Source organism: Anticarsia gemmatalis, chromosome 7, assembly GCF_050436995.1.
Source record: "Anticarsia gemmatalis isolate Benzon Research Colony breed Stoneville strain chromosome 7, ilAntGemm2 primary, whole genome shotgun sequence".
NCBI lineage: Eukaryota > Metazoa > Arthropoda > Insecta > Lepidoptera > Erebidae > Anticarsia > Anticarsia gemmatalis.
In genome coordinates this window covers 8976154-8991145 of record NC_134751.1, presented here as the reverse complement: position 1 = coordinate 8991145, position 14992 = coordinate 8976154, and the positions used below count along the sequence as shown (strand labels likewise).

Genomic DNA, 14992 nt, shown 5'->3' with positions numbered 1-14992 from the left:
ATAATAATATGGATGAACGGATGTTTGTTACTCTTTCACGCAAAGTTCTAAATGGGTTTGATGCATTCTAGCATAATGATAATATGTAACATGAAAATGATAGTTTACATTTTGGAGTAAGTTTCTAACTCCGAAAAATCTATCCATGCGGACGGAGTCGCGAGTAAAAGCAACTTGAAAATAAACAAAACAAAACTAAGATCAGACTCACATACTACGCGTATTTCCGAGTAGGACAAAAATCCTTTAACTCGCAAGAATAAACAGGCTAGAGATATAATGTAACAGCAGTTTAGATTGTTTATTCATCTCACGGATACCGTGAAAAGAACGCGATTAAATTTTCCGCTACATAATAAAGTCAAAAGGCAAAAAGACAACGATCCTATACGCCCCTGTGTGAACATTTAATATCTACTGACTATAAATTCCGAAGCTTATTTTACTTATCTTCACGCTTTCGTACTTTACAGTGTGAGCAGAATAATAGGTTGGGAATTTGATGCAATCGATTGGACTTGTTTTATGGTGACAGAATCGTAAATACGAAGTTTGTTTATTGGTTACTTATTTTAATAGTCTTATCATACATATATATCATAGCCATTGTAATTATTTAATTACGATATCCGCATTTATTATCAGTGTTTCCCCGGTTTGAGGTCTACGTTTCCGGCTACGATCGGGAAATACATATTGCGAAGTCCGATTATAATAAAGTTGTTTTTTCAATAGCTAAACATTTTCAAATAACTAAATTCCTAGCTGCATTAACTGCTGCCGTACTGATCTATTAAAATTAATAGGGAATACATAATTATTTTGCATTGTTACCGCATAAAATCATTAGAATTCCCTTGAACTCCGCAATAAATGGTAACAATACAACTACTAGTTTATTATGTACCTCATTACTGGAAATGGTTCGATTCAATTGAGGCTTAGTTGTTAACCGAACAGATTTCATGTTAAATTTATTGAAATGCATGTAATTGTTCACAATAACGATGTACGTTCTAATAGCAAAATGAATCTAAAATTTTTGGAACGATAACAACAACTGTTGTTCAAATTATTTATATACAAAATTCGTGGTATTATTAGAAACCACTACAACAATAAATATCAGCAAATATAAATATGAAATAATACATTATCATTATTCCAAACATTATCGTTTTATAAACGTCTAATAATAATACGGTAGCTCTCTAGCCTAAAAGTAAAAATATCAAAACAACAGTAAAGTAAAAGAGTTAACTTGATCAAACTTAGAAACGTCCCACAGCACTTGAATATATTACAAGAGACGCTTAAATAATTCTCCAAAGCAGCGTATCTAGTCCCAACGAAGAGATTTCTTTACTAATCAAAACATATGAATACTGTTCGACTGTTTTATTCAATTCAATTGTACGGTGCACGATGTTGTCAGCCGCCTCAGATATCTCGCTCCGTATTCTGGACTCGACTACACTACATCCACTCACGTTACGGGAATCCAAGAGATGAATTTATTTTGTTGGTCTCGCTCCAACAAACATTTCAAGATAGTGTAAACTTGCGGTTTAGTGTCAAGTTATCTCGTTAGTTGATTCTTTTTAGAGTCGCTTCTTGTTATAAAATAAAAATAATAAAATAAAGGTAAAAATGTAAATCAGCCCACGCTACTGTTATTTTCAGTCCCGAAAATACCGTGTAAAGTTCAGAGTAGGGGTGCAGGCGCGAAAACGGCAATTTTCGCCGGACTGCGTCCGTTTAAATAATAGAAAGGTCGCGAAGATTGGAGCCGCTCTGAATGGTTTATATGTCACTTGTGAACCTTTCCCGTGTTAGTAGATCTCGCGCGACATTCTCAACGAATTATATATTCATTCGACTGCTTTTAGAATTCAGATTCAACAGTTGGCTTCGTATTATGAAAAGCGTTTTGCCTCGAAATCTGGAAAATACTGTAGCGCCGGTAAACTCGCATTGCACTGTAATTCATTAATGAGCTATGCTCGGTGAAAACGTACGCAGGCATTTCACTAATTAGTCCTATTAAGCTTGATAAACATTGAACAACAAGAGTAGGGTAGTGCAAACTATTAAATATCACGTACAAATCAATTTCCACGCCGGGCAGAAATCTGAATCCAATTTGCGGGCTGTCCGATCGGAGCGGACGGCAGATATCACGGGCGAATATCGCTAAACGGCTAAATAATTTAGTAGCAATCTGGCGGCGAGCGGCGGCGGTGGCGCGCCCGCGGCGGAAGCCGCGTGCTGCGGATCGCACGCTCCATGCCGCCGTCGCCGCCGACCCGCCTATCATCACCGCCACATGTGACTCAACTATCTTCATGCTGTTATGAACTTAGGACTACACATATTTGTATTCCTCTCTTACTTTTACAGGTTAAGAGATGAAGTTAAAATAAAATAAGCGTTTCTATTTATCTGAGAGTTAGCGAGAGTAAGAAATAGCTACCGGAGCGGACAGTTGAGACGTTTAGATCGCTAGATTGGTACGATCTGGAATTCTCCTGGACGCTATTGTTTCTCTGGTGGGGGAGCTACTGAACGCGTCCGCTTAACGTAAAACGTCAAACTTGGCTTGGATGCCGTCGCGACACAATGGCGCGTCGAACAAAGCTTAACTTGCACACAGTCATTAAAATTTCGTTTTCCATCTTTTCCATTACGCAGCTGCAGACAAAAAATAGCGAAATAAAAAACGACGAGCCCAAAACAAAAGTCGGGAACGAAGAGAACAGGAAATAAAGTTAATTAAGAGCGGCGAAATCGACTGAGTTGCGGTGGAAATTGGCCCCTTAAAAAAGAGACATTTGTAGCGGAGCTATTGCGCTTAATTTTTGTGACAAGTGAAACAAAAGAGTTGGCAGGGTGGCGGAGACGCGGGCGCGCGGGGGGCGAGCCTCGAGGGGAGATAAGGTCGGCGTTATCACCGGCGGTTCCGGGCGGCCACTGGCGAGTCGAAGGCGATACCTTTTGTTTTGCCACATTGAGGGATGCTCGCTTGCGTGACGTTATCGCGCCTCCTTGCTTCGCGCTGACCTTTCCACTCATGATAGTAAATTTTATTCCTTAGACGTTTTATGGTGGTTGCTTTCGGGTTTCCTTTCATCAAAGTAACGATTTTTACGATTAGATCTCTAACTAAAAATAAATTTAATTATGTATATTAGGTTCTGCGTTTGGCTTCCAAGATCAAAACAAAGTACATATGTTAATTTTGTTATTATTTCATATTATTCTTGTAATTTATTTTAAAAGGCATTCTAACAGTAGCACATACACATCGATCGCTCGTTCCGCGTATCCCTAATTATGATCGGGTTTAGTAACATCAGTGGGTAGCGCTAGGTTCCGGTAGCAGCACTAATTGGATCTTTCTCCTCGGAATTCGCCAAGTTTATTTATCAACATACGTTGGCCTGTTGTTAAAGCCTGGTTCCTGTTAGTCGTTAATGTTAAACGGAAATACGTGTATTATTTTATGGAAACAATTTCATAGTCCTAACGTTTATAGAAATAGTATGACTGGATTAAACTACGTTTGTTTCCGTTGTTTGATGTAGGCTTTTATTCATTTAAGTCGAATTTTGTAAGTGATGTTAATTATTAGCGATGCATTTTTAAGATATCTAACTACCTACGTATGATACAAACTCGAACTAGGGATTATATCAAAGTTACAGAACCCTAGAAAAATCTCCTGTTCCAATAGTACTTTCTAGGAACAAGCAGACATTTTTTTGATCCTTTCAGTCAGGATCAAAGAAATGGCTGCAGTATTGAAAGAAATAACCGTCATATATAATTATCACAAAAACCGTGTAATAATTCCGCATGTTTTTTGTCATAGGTTCTGCGTGGGCGATCGCTTCTACTTGTGCGACAACAAGATCCTGTGCGAGTATGACTACGAGGAGCGCCTGGTGTTCGCCAATATGGCTTACAACCCGCCGCCGCTTGCGCACCTGAAGCGGCAGACTACTCACCTGCCACCCCCACCGGTAACTATACTTCTTTAAAACAATTGATATTTATTTATATAGCACGAAATTATCTCCAAATTTTGATACCATTTGAATTAAAAAAGTAAATAACTTTGTTGCTTATGTAACAGCAATCGATAGCGGCAGGATAGTGGGAGGTTCGTAGTAACCCTTCAGATACCACATGATAAAGTAATGGCTTGATCTTATAGAAAGAAATTTATAACGTTTCATTCCAATTGCCTCGGCGGAAATTGCAACATGGTTCTAATGAGTTACGTCACGTTATTTATTAGTGTTGTTTTATTTTGCATTTTTTTATATAAAATAATAGGCTCTACTTATTAGCTCTATCAAGGAGATATACGGTTTCTTTAAGTATACAACAAGATTAGATGTATTTTAAGTTTAGTATAATATCTCGTGTGTGTGATGTATTCGAAACCTAATTAAATCAATGTTCAACAGACAAGCAACGCCATGAGTTTGATGAACGGCTCGAGCCGCTCCGGTGATCTGAACAACAACATGTCGGGCTCGTCGCCGGCGCCGTTCGCTCCCCCACCGCACCTCAAGCCCCTGGGCCTTTCAGCGTCCAGCTGAGATTATAGCGCGTGAGACGCGGCTCACCCCTACGCCAAGTATCAAAATTGAATACGCGTGCTATACCTGGACTGAACAAAATTGAGCGGTTGACGTTTCTAACAAACTTTCAGTGTTTAAACGCAGCTTACGGAAAGACATCTATTGTCTTCTAACTGGACATGACGTACTAAGTGTAAAAACTAAAAGCAAAGTAAATGCCAAACTCTAGTTAAAGTTTCTAATTGTTTATAATATGGCACATAATAAATATTCGTTTTCATATTTTTTCTCGAATAAAATATGATATTATGTTATTAGAATAAGTGTAAAGGAGAATTGTTTTATTTCGTTAAAATCTCATAATTTGATCTCAGACGCAGTTTTGCTAAATTAGGATAGAATTAAAGGATCATTGAATCTCCTCTTTGTATAAAACTGTTAAAAGTTGCAATATATCATGTCTGTATTTTTCTCTTTAGCGTATATTGTGAGGGTTGAGTACGAATGGTTCATCTTAGAGTCGGGATATTTAGCGGTTCAGGCGTAATTGCTAGTCAGACTGTGTAGAGTAGCTATATTATGTTACTAGGATTAGGTGAGTCACACAGGAAGTGTTACTACAAAAGTTTCGAAGTCTCGATGGCTGAAGCGTTTAATGCGCGGCTGAACCGCTGAATGTGCGACCGGCCTAAAGTTGAAACCTTAACGAGCGCGGGTTTTAAGACTGCCGAATTGTCGTCTTTGAGGGATGAAACGTATTGTAGAATAAAATTATAAGTGTTAATGTAAATATTATAATCATCTCTATATGTACGTATTTAGTACAATCAAACAAGTCTCAAATTCCTTAGCTACCTGTATTGAACGATCAAAATGCTTAATAAATTGGATGTATTTTTTATTTTTATTTGGCTAAGCCGCTGTGTAAAATTTTATAATAATAGGCTCTTGAATTCGACTACATAATTTGTTGTTTCTTTTGTACGTATGTATATTAACTGTTAAGTTTACTATAGACATTGTTATGATGTTTGTATTATTTATGTAAATAGCTCACTTACTGTAAGTAGATTATTGTATATCTATTATTATACAATGGTAAATATAAAATATTTGAATAATTAGTAAAATGTGGATATATGTGTTGATTCGAAATACATAATTCAGAATAGTTCAAATTAGTTTGTTTAGTGATATTTAAATGAATATTTGTGTCGTCCGCGGATGATTTCTGTAACTGTTTGCATTTAATTGTGTACAGTCTCACATTTTAAATTATAGCCTTTATCATGCGTATATTACGAGCATTTAAGTACATGTGCAATGTTAATGAATTATTGTAAAACAAGTGTTTTTGTCCCGTGCTGTAACTAGTACAGTTGCGATCACTTCGAATCTTTTCTGATGTGTAAACAATATAGTGTTTATGTTGATGACTGTACAAGCTCATGCATTCCTCTAGTTAAGAGACACGTAATTGTGTAGACATTTGTATAAATACGAATGTGTCAGGTTCTCTTTTAACCAATGATACGACCAAAGATGTAGTTCATTAAAACCTTGTTCAAGAATAACATTGTCTTATTATTTTTATTACTTAAGCCTCCTTTATAATCGCCAAGAAAAAAAGATTAACGTAAAAGATGATTCGTTACTAACGGGATTATCTTTTTTTATATTTTATTTTTTATATTATTTTATTTTATTACTATGCTATTTTTAAAACAAGACTAATAATAAATACCCAGGTACTCAAAATTTTAATAGATAATAATAAAATTGAAATAAATTTCCTAGATTAAAATAAGATTTACCTATTGCATGGTCAATATATTGTGTCTTTTTGCGAGAAAGAGTCAATATGTCTTTTTAACTTACGAGAGTAACCATCACTTAGTCAAAACTCATTTTGTCATAAACTTTGAACATGTTGATTATGAGTGGTATTACGTTTTTTTTGCTTCAACTTAGAGAAGTACATTTTATATTTATATCACTACAAAACGATATTAGTTTGACCTCTCGCTATAGTAACTATCAATACTAACAAACATTTACGCATTGTGTCGATCACCAACAAATGGACAATAAAGCAAGCCATGAAAAAGAAAATATATTATCAGTTGAGGTTCCGGAAGGTAAGGTGGTCTTTTAGTGGGCGAGAATGGAGAGCAAAGCGGTCTCATATCGGGGGTGTAAAAATGTCGACCGTACTGTCATTGTGGTTCACCAGTACTTACTGATAACACCTGAGAAGTACCGACATTGATTGTACCGATAGCAAAAAAAATGTAGTAGTTATTTTCAAGACTTTTGCCTATCAATTGTTCTGATTCTTTATTCATGTCAATAACCATGATCGATTGAATCAAGTAGATAATATAATCTTCTAACATTGTAAAATTTACAAATAAAAAGTTATACGAAACAACAAATATAAAAGATATTCTCAAAAGTCTTTAATCTATCAAGTGATCTGTCGAATGCTGTATTTATATATCATAAAGACTGTGGCCAGTTTAGATTACAAGATTGTAATTTCTTTAATGAGAACACAATGATACAATAAGCGGTCTTAAGAAGTAGCTGAAAAGTGGTGAGTAACGAACAAAGCAACGCAAGAATAATTTGTTATTTGTTAACATAAAAACTAAAAATTGTAGCGCTTTAAATAAACCACGCTACAATTCACAAAGAAAACTGTTACCTGTAAAAATGTTAAAACATTGATAAACAACCAAACAATTTTTCTGCTGACAGTACGTAACGGTGAGCGTGCAAAGAGAAGAAAAATCACCCCAATTTCCCGACACCCCCGCCCTCATTGTCGGCTAGCAAACCCTGATAGAATTGTTATCGATGCCATCTTTAATTTCACCACTGTAAACAACCCACCAAATCACGATACTGCATCCCTTAACTATCTACCTACGTTACATTTCAAGTTAGCGAAAAAGTTTGTTAAAAAGTTGTAGCGAGGATTAGGCTTAAAAGTTTAAAGAGCAATTTGATTGTCAAACTTTTATAAAATTATCAAGTCCTTTTAAAATGATATGTTTGAATTGATACGACAATAAATCGAAAGTGAAAAGTTTGTTTACAAAAAAGGCGTATGGTGTGACGTGGTCACACTGCTCACGGGCGAACAAACCTTCACAGCCGGCTTCCTAGAGCGCCGAGGACACAATGAGGTGCGTGAAAAATGGCGCCGGTCGACGCGCCTACAAATCAAAACTGAAACCGTTTGGCGAAAAATGAAAATAAAAACACAGTATAACAGAGTAGGAAGCCTGCCGCACACCACTGATGGCTTCTTGCAATAATTTCCGTTTTCAATGAACGCGTTTTCTTTTTCTTATCATCGCACGAACTAGGATGGTTGGGAATAAATTGAAATACAAAATTGATTGTTGACTTTTCCCGGCCGCTTTATTACTGTCACAAATAGGAAAAAGATTGAAAATTGCCGACGGGCACGCTGCCTGATTTGATGATTGTGCCACAAGACTAGCTAGCGTATGAACTCGTTTATCTTTAGAAATTACAAAGGAAAATAAATTAACCTCTTATTTGAATTAACGATAGGAATCGCAAATATATTTTAAAATGACGTTTGTTATTTATGGGAATAAAAATAGGTATTTTTTAAAGGACAGGGAGCGTTAGAGCGAGGTATTAGTAGTCTGGTGGACGATTTATTAGGTTGTTGGCATAAGTGATCCAGACACTTGTCTTGATACAAACTTTGCGTAAGCAAACTATTTTGAGTTCTTATATTGGAAACAATAGGGCTTCCTATTGTTTAGATAAGGTGATCATTGTAGGATTCAGTATTACGGTAATTCATTCAAACGTTTAATACAAATAAAAATACGACCATTTATATGTGTAAAATAAGTCCAAGTAAGAATTAAAAATTACATTACATTGCGTACTATGTCGGGCGAATATAAGAAAAATTACCCTATTTTTAGTCTTATCATGATAAATAGGCAAGCTATTATTTTTATGAGCTATTCCCTGTTTACACTCCTTAATGCCCGGTCAGGATGAGTTAACGACAGTTGTCAGTTCTTTTACCCTCCGGCTAGGGATTTATGTAGGAAAATGGTTCTTACACAACAACCATTTTGGAAGACCCCTCGACAGAAATTAAAAAACGCCAATTTTTCCACCTTGTTGTAAATAGGAGAGCGGCAGGGCAGCTCTAAATAAAATGGACGTTTTATGCCCCCGATGCTCCTATTTTTATTTGAGTTTTAATTATTAAAAGTTTTATGAACTGCTTATTTCTTTTTACGAGATTGTTGAATTAATTCCTTTTGTTTGTTAACTACCCTCTTCGTATTATCCATGCTAAAAGTTGCGTTTGTTTTGTTGTAATTAATATGCAAAATGTAATTATGCATTTTACACAAACATTGTTCGCCGAGACGGTTGCTATTGAAGAACGTTTAGGCGTTTCGTAAGATTAAAATCGACGTTATTTAAACTTTGACTCATAAAGTACGTATTATAATAAGTTCACGTCTTTCGCGGACGATAAATTCAAATGAATATGTTTTATATTCATTTCGATTGAGTGGGTTATTCACAAATTTACCGTTATCACGTCCGCTGAATATCATAAAACATTTTAAAGTTCGCAAAGAGATATTGGAGTGGAATCTTCATTCGGCGCCGTGGGTTCGATGTAAGTAAATTTAACTTTAAAATATGCATAACAGTTTTCCGATGCGATCCCCTTTCGAATTTAAACACATCGAGTCGTATTAAGATACATTTCGATTCAGTGCACTCGGGAAGTTCGGAAGAAAATGCTATTCAGTTTAAAGATGATGCAGTTGCGACTTTTTATTGGTAAGCACGTAGTTGTAAGGTGGTTGGTATTTGATAGCAGATATGTTTTATGGACTAGTTTCTTTGTTGCATATTTCTAAGACGTGTTATGAAATTATAAGCACTATAGTTGCGCTGTATACATTAATTGAAGTTTTTGCTAACTTTATTGGTATGTTTAACCGCAATGCATGCAATAATTGTAGGTAATTTTCTGCAACGTGGTGATAATCACTTCGATAAAAGAATATCAGTAGTATAAGCAAACGATAATTAAGCCAACCATTTTTAAAACGGAATTGATCACAGTGAAATAGAAAACTAAAATTAAGTATTTGACTACCAGACAGTGAGAGAGCCAATAAATAACAAGCCACATGGTATAGGTAATAATAAATTTAAGACTATAAACTATGTAAGCCATACTTTAATTTATTAAAGACAAATTGCAAAAGGGTTGTGGACTTAGAAGTTAAGTGGACTTAACCACGACTTGTGAAAATGCAAATAGGAAGCTCCAGTCGCGAAGGGACCAGGGAATTAGCGACGAAGACTTACCCGATATGATAATTAGTTTAAGGTGACACTTATGTGTACTCGTAACGTATTCCTAACTAACCTAAAGTTGGCTCTAGGGTTGTTATAGTTAAGTAAATTAGTGGAAAATATACTGTTAAAGTAATATTCTTATATTACAGTTATGTATTTTTATTGCAAAACCGTAGCCGTAGTGAAAGAAGAAACAAATCTAATCAGATTTGTTGGATAGGTAGGATAGGATGGTATGAGGATTAAGTAAAACTAGTATCTTGATACTAATATTGTTAAAATAGAATTTTGGACCGATTGCAATGAAATTTTACATGAATATACTCGATCTCCAACAACTAGTATCATAATTATATAGGCTACTTTGTAGTGGGATATTATGAGCTTAGTATGAAAAACTGTACGTGAGATCCGCTAGTATACTAATAGGCAACATCGAAACATAACTTAATTTTCCTTAAAGTAAACAAAGTGAGGCATTCATAATCAAATATTCATGTGCATTGTGCACATTATATAAATTCCTTCAATACGGTCTGGAAACTTGTTAATGCTATTAGAGCAAGCTGCGGAGGCGTTAAGCTTGCAACCTTACTTAATTCTACTTATTCGGAAAACTTTGCCATCGTCATCGTCGAGCTAGTACATCCTTTGGAATTAGTCTGCCTTATTTCTGTGAAACTTTACAGGCATAACGTAGTTTAAATATGGCCGGGAATATGAAAAATATGTATGATTGAGTGGCAGCAAATATCTAATAATCTTCTCGGTCTTTTATATATCTTAACAAAAACACCATTGAAAAAAAGAAAGACTTTATTGTTTTAGAGAATGTTGACGTTAAGTGAACATTAAATCAAACATGCCAAAATGAAGTATCCAAAGAAAATACTATAGTTTAATACAATAGTCTGTCCAGCGCTGCGCACTTTAGCCTTTACTTGCTGTTGAGCTTCCACACTTGGTTTCCTATTTGAGCTGTCAATGTCATCCATTGATTTACGAGCGTCTGGGTATTTTTCTTTCGGCCAATTTGCTGTTTCCGTGGTTTCTTCTTTATCGGACGAGCTGGGGTTCGCTAAAGATTGGGACGTTGTAGCTTCTGTAGATAGTTGATCTGCAGTAGATAGTTCTTCAGACGTAGCTGTGGGAGATGGCGTCTGCTCGCCTTCAACTTCTTGAGCAGTTGTATCATACGTAGCATAAGTAGTAACTTGGACATCTGTGACGGTAGAATCAGTGGATTGCACTATTACTTCCTTATCAGTCGATGCTTCGGCAGCATCCGTTTCGGGTGGATCTTTGTTCGTCACATCACAAATATTGGTGCACTTTTCTTCCCGACACGTGTTTTCAGTGGCGCAAGTTATGAAGTTGTCCCAAACTGACAATAGCTGATACAAATGAGGCTGCTTGCAGTCGTTGTCAATGTACGTCTGAAGAGCCATCACCTCTCCTTCACATATTAAAGGTCCACCACGGTTGCCCTGAGTTGATTAAAAATAAATGGGATGTTATTATAATAAAAAAATACGGCTGCTTTGGTGTGATGTAATAAATAACAGAATCTTACTTGACAGAAGTTTGGATCAGCAAGCTCGTGCTTGCTGTCATCGCTGTCAGAAGCACATGTCATCGTTTTGCTGACAAAGTGACTACCGCAATTCTCGACCGACGGAGGTAATAATTCCACACCCAGCTGTATCAAGGTTCTTTCATCGGATGAATTGCTAGATTTCTGAAAAATAAACATTCACGTTAGCTATCATCGAAACAATTGAAATATAGTCAAACAAAGATAATGAAATACTTATTATTACTGAAATAAATATAGATGAAAATGTTGGCAATAAAATAGACGCTTACGGTATAAATGAGTATGGTGCAAGTTTTCACTTCGTACTCGCGGTTGGGATTCAGGTGGATGACGCCGACAGCTGACGTCATATTGAACGGCAAGAGAGTCTTCATCAAGGAGATATCGGTGTGCCACCATTGTGTGGCGCTGTGGTTGTAGGGACGGACTATTTGAATAATCTGGGAAGCAAGAAATAAAAAGAGTATAACTGGCTTATAAGAGTTTCTAACGAAATGGCTCAGAACTTTTAATATTACAAAATAATATTTTGTTACCTCTCGCTCCTGTTCATCTTCGTCTTCATTCAGTGTGAATTTGTTATCAATAACAACCGCACCAGCTCTTGCTAGGAGTGTTTTACGTGGGAAGCCGTTGGGTCCATCCGCCGAGACACTAGGGCTGATGGCAGAGGTGACCAGCCAGTCAGCACGAATCAGCACAGCAGCGCGAAGGAACCGAGCACCAGCACCGTCCACAATTGTCTCATCCGGGTAGTATAAGAAAGCCTAGTAATAATTATGTCAGCATATTAATCAAATCATTATAGTTCTCGATGTTAAGTCATTATCCCCCCCTGGTCAGCAAGGTAGCGTCGCGCGCTGCATTTTGTAAGGAAACCTGTGCATACTTATAATACAGTAATTCATCACTCAAAAAGGAAAGTTAAGTTGGATGTGCTAATTAAAACTCTTAAATCTAGAATATTTAATTATTGTATCTTTAATTATTTTCTAGTTTAGTACATCTTATTAAGTACAGACTAGATATTTTATGCTGAGTTTATTTGTTTATTATTTTATACACTGGATTGAGGCACGGGCAAGAACTACGGGACGAAAAAGTTCGAGCTATGATGATGGTGAATATACGAAATATAATTTTGACACGACTGAAGACGATAAACGAAACTTGAATATTTACCATAAAAGGGAACAGTCCTCTTTTCACTTCCTGTTCGCCCTCCGCGTATACTTCAACACACAACGATAATGCTGGAAATAATCAAAGGGTTAGCTGAATCCTAGAAACAAGCTATTTTATAAAAACATTTACAATTAAACAATGAAATCGTGTATTATTACCGAAACATAATGTAATTAGAATTTTAGTTTTCATATTTGTAGAAAACAATCATAAACATTTATAAGAAAACTAAATTATAATGACGTTTTACCGTCACAGACATTGCTGTTCTGACAGCATGAATTCAAAAGAGGAATATATTATTTACTTTTCAATGAAATATTACACTGCCAGATAAAAATTAACGAATGAAACCTGCGTGCGTATTCAGATCCTTATTTTTCTGCTAAACGCTCTAATTATTTTTAACTCTCTCTGTCATAAAAATCGAATTAGTCGAGTCACGTCCCTTTATTTTTCTCCGCTATCTTTGACAAAGTTGCGCCGACTCGAGTTAAAGACATTAATCAGAATCTCATCCGAGTCAAGATGTATTATCCCCAATAAAGCGAAAAGAATGACTTCGCGAATTTAAAACGCGTGTTTTACAGATAACGCTGAGGGATAAATCCGTGGAACACCTAATTATTCATGTTAGGGGTGTTTAAGAGTGCGTATTAATACGCTTGGAGGGACGTCGACTTTTGAAAAATATGCTAAGAACATAAAAAGGTGCAGTTTATTTAAAATACCGTGGACGGAAACATGGCTTGGGCGGGCGCCGCGCTACGTGGAGCGACGAGAGCGCTGTGTACGTCTTTTTCAGTTTAATTTCAAATCGAATAAATGTATAAAACATTTAGAGAGGAAAGTTAGTTTTGTGGAATAGCATTGATTTATTGATGAATACGATATCTTTCTCTGTTGGTTAAAAGTAAAATATAGGAAGGTAAGAATTGATACCTTCTTTTAACGATTAGAGGATAGACATTGTGTCTAACTGTGCAGATATCGTATCCAAACCGCTGATGCAGCCACATCAATAGCACTTTCAAACTGTTGTTACAAGTCCATTTTACGATGACCCGTTCTAATGTCTTAGTCAACTCTTTCATGTTCTTCATTGTTACCGAGCTGCAAAGACAGTCAGTGTCAACTTATATTGGTCTTTTTATAACTGTCTAAATGAACGAGCTACGTGTTTTGGCGGCTTCTCTCAATTGCTTTACACTTCCTCGTTTGGTGGTATTAAAAAAGTTACGTTCTAAAATAAATAAATTTTATACGAGAATAAAAATTTACCTGTATCAGTTTCATTGTTTGGTTCGGGTAGTATCAATGTTTTATTTTTAAATAACATAGTTTTTCGCGGAACCCTTTTACAATTTGTTTGCCAGTATTCAATGTTTAGAAAAAAGTTAATATGAATTGTTTTGTTAACTATAGACGAATAAAAATAGACCTCGAAATGATCGAATAGTGTGGTCTCCTCACTGATACAAATAGCCTTTTAGATAATATGATTGTACACAGCGGATATCACTCCTTACTTGCGAAGTACAATAATTTTACAAAGTAGTATCTATACTTAATATTATAAAGCTGAAGAGTTTGTTTGTTTGTTTGTTTGTTTGAACGCGCTAATCTTAGGAACTACGGGTCCGATTTGAAAAATTATTTCAGTGTTCGATAGCCCATTTATCGAGGAAGGTTATAGGCTATATATCATCACGCTACAACCGATAGGAGCGGAGTAGTAACGAGAAATGTTACAAAAACGGGGAAAAATTTTACCCATTCTCTCTTATGTGACGCAAGCGAAGTTGCGCGGGTCTGCTAGTAAAATATAATATCTTACAATGGACGATCGTCCGACCGTCGATCGTAGCCTGACGAAGTTTTCAAAGGTTTACCGACTGTGACTTGCAAACGGTGATATGAATATTAAACGGTTCAAGAATTAGGAGATTTATACGACAATTCGGAAGTTGGGCGTTCTTCGCGCACTTAAATGAATGTTTAACATTATCTGCGGAGTTTTAAAGAACTTGAGCCTCTTAAACAACTTGTGAAGAAACTTTAATAGAGAGAGGCTCTCGGGCGATTAATTCGGGAACGTGGAAAGGTGGACGCGAATTCGTAATGTGAAGGGTGAAGGTGCTCGCTCGGTGCATCTAATTGACGGAGTGTTACCCTTTTGTATTTAAATTATTTTGAAGATTTGGAAACTTTTGTTTTGAGTGCAGCTGTCGTA

General features: G+C 36.1%; 2 protein-coding genes across 2 annotated transcripts in view; one reads left to right on the top strand and one right to left on the bottom strand.

Moving 5' to 3' along the window:
* The window catches only part of Bx (LIM domain-containing protein Beadex), a 47989-nt gene extending 41826 nt beyond the window's left edge, over positions 1 to 6163 (top strand). The window contains exons 5-6 of the mRNA XM_076115977.1: positions 3872 to 4022; positions 4473 to 6163. Of these exons, the coding sequence (XP_075972092.1) occupies positions 3872 to 4022; positions 4473 to 4607 (286 nt within the window). The 3' untranslated portion in view covers positions 4608 to 6163. The remainder of the gene's footprint in view (positions 1 to 3871; positions 4023 to 4472) is intronic.
* A 4665-nt stretch (positions 6164 to 10828) lies between these two features.
* On the bottom strand, positions 10829 to 13862 carry LOC142974202 (uncharacterized). Its single transcript, XM_076116366.1, has 6 exons — positions 13805 to 13862; positions 12757 to 12827; positions 12111 to 12341; positions 11844 to 12014; positions 11551 to 11715; positions 10829 to 11464 (listed from the first exon to the last, which is right to left on the bottom strand). The coding sequence occupies exons 1-6, from the start codon at positions 13860 to 13862 to the stop codon at positions 10829 to 10831; spliced, it is 1332 nt and encodes a 443-aa protein (XP_075972481.1).
* Between the last annotated feature and the right edge of the window lie 1130 nt (positions 13863 to 14992).

Coding starts and splice junctions, on each gene's coding strand:
- LOC142974202 (XM_076116366.1), bottom strand. CDS start 13,862: ATGAAGAACATGAAAGAGTTGACTAAGACATTAGAACGGGTCATCGTA. Junction 12,342..12,756: donor GAGGACTGTTCCCTTTTATG/GTAAATATTCAA, acceptor AATTATTACTAG/GCTTTCTTATACTACCCGGA. Junction 12,015..12,110: donor AAGATGAACAGGAGCGAGAG/GTAACAAAATAT, acceptor CTTGCTTCCCAG/ATTATTCAAATAGTCCGTCC.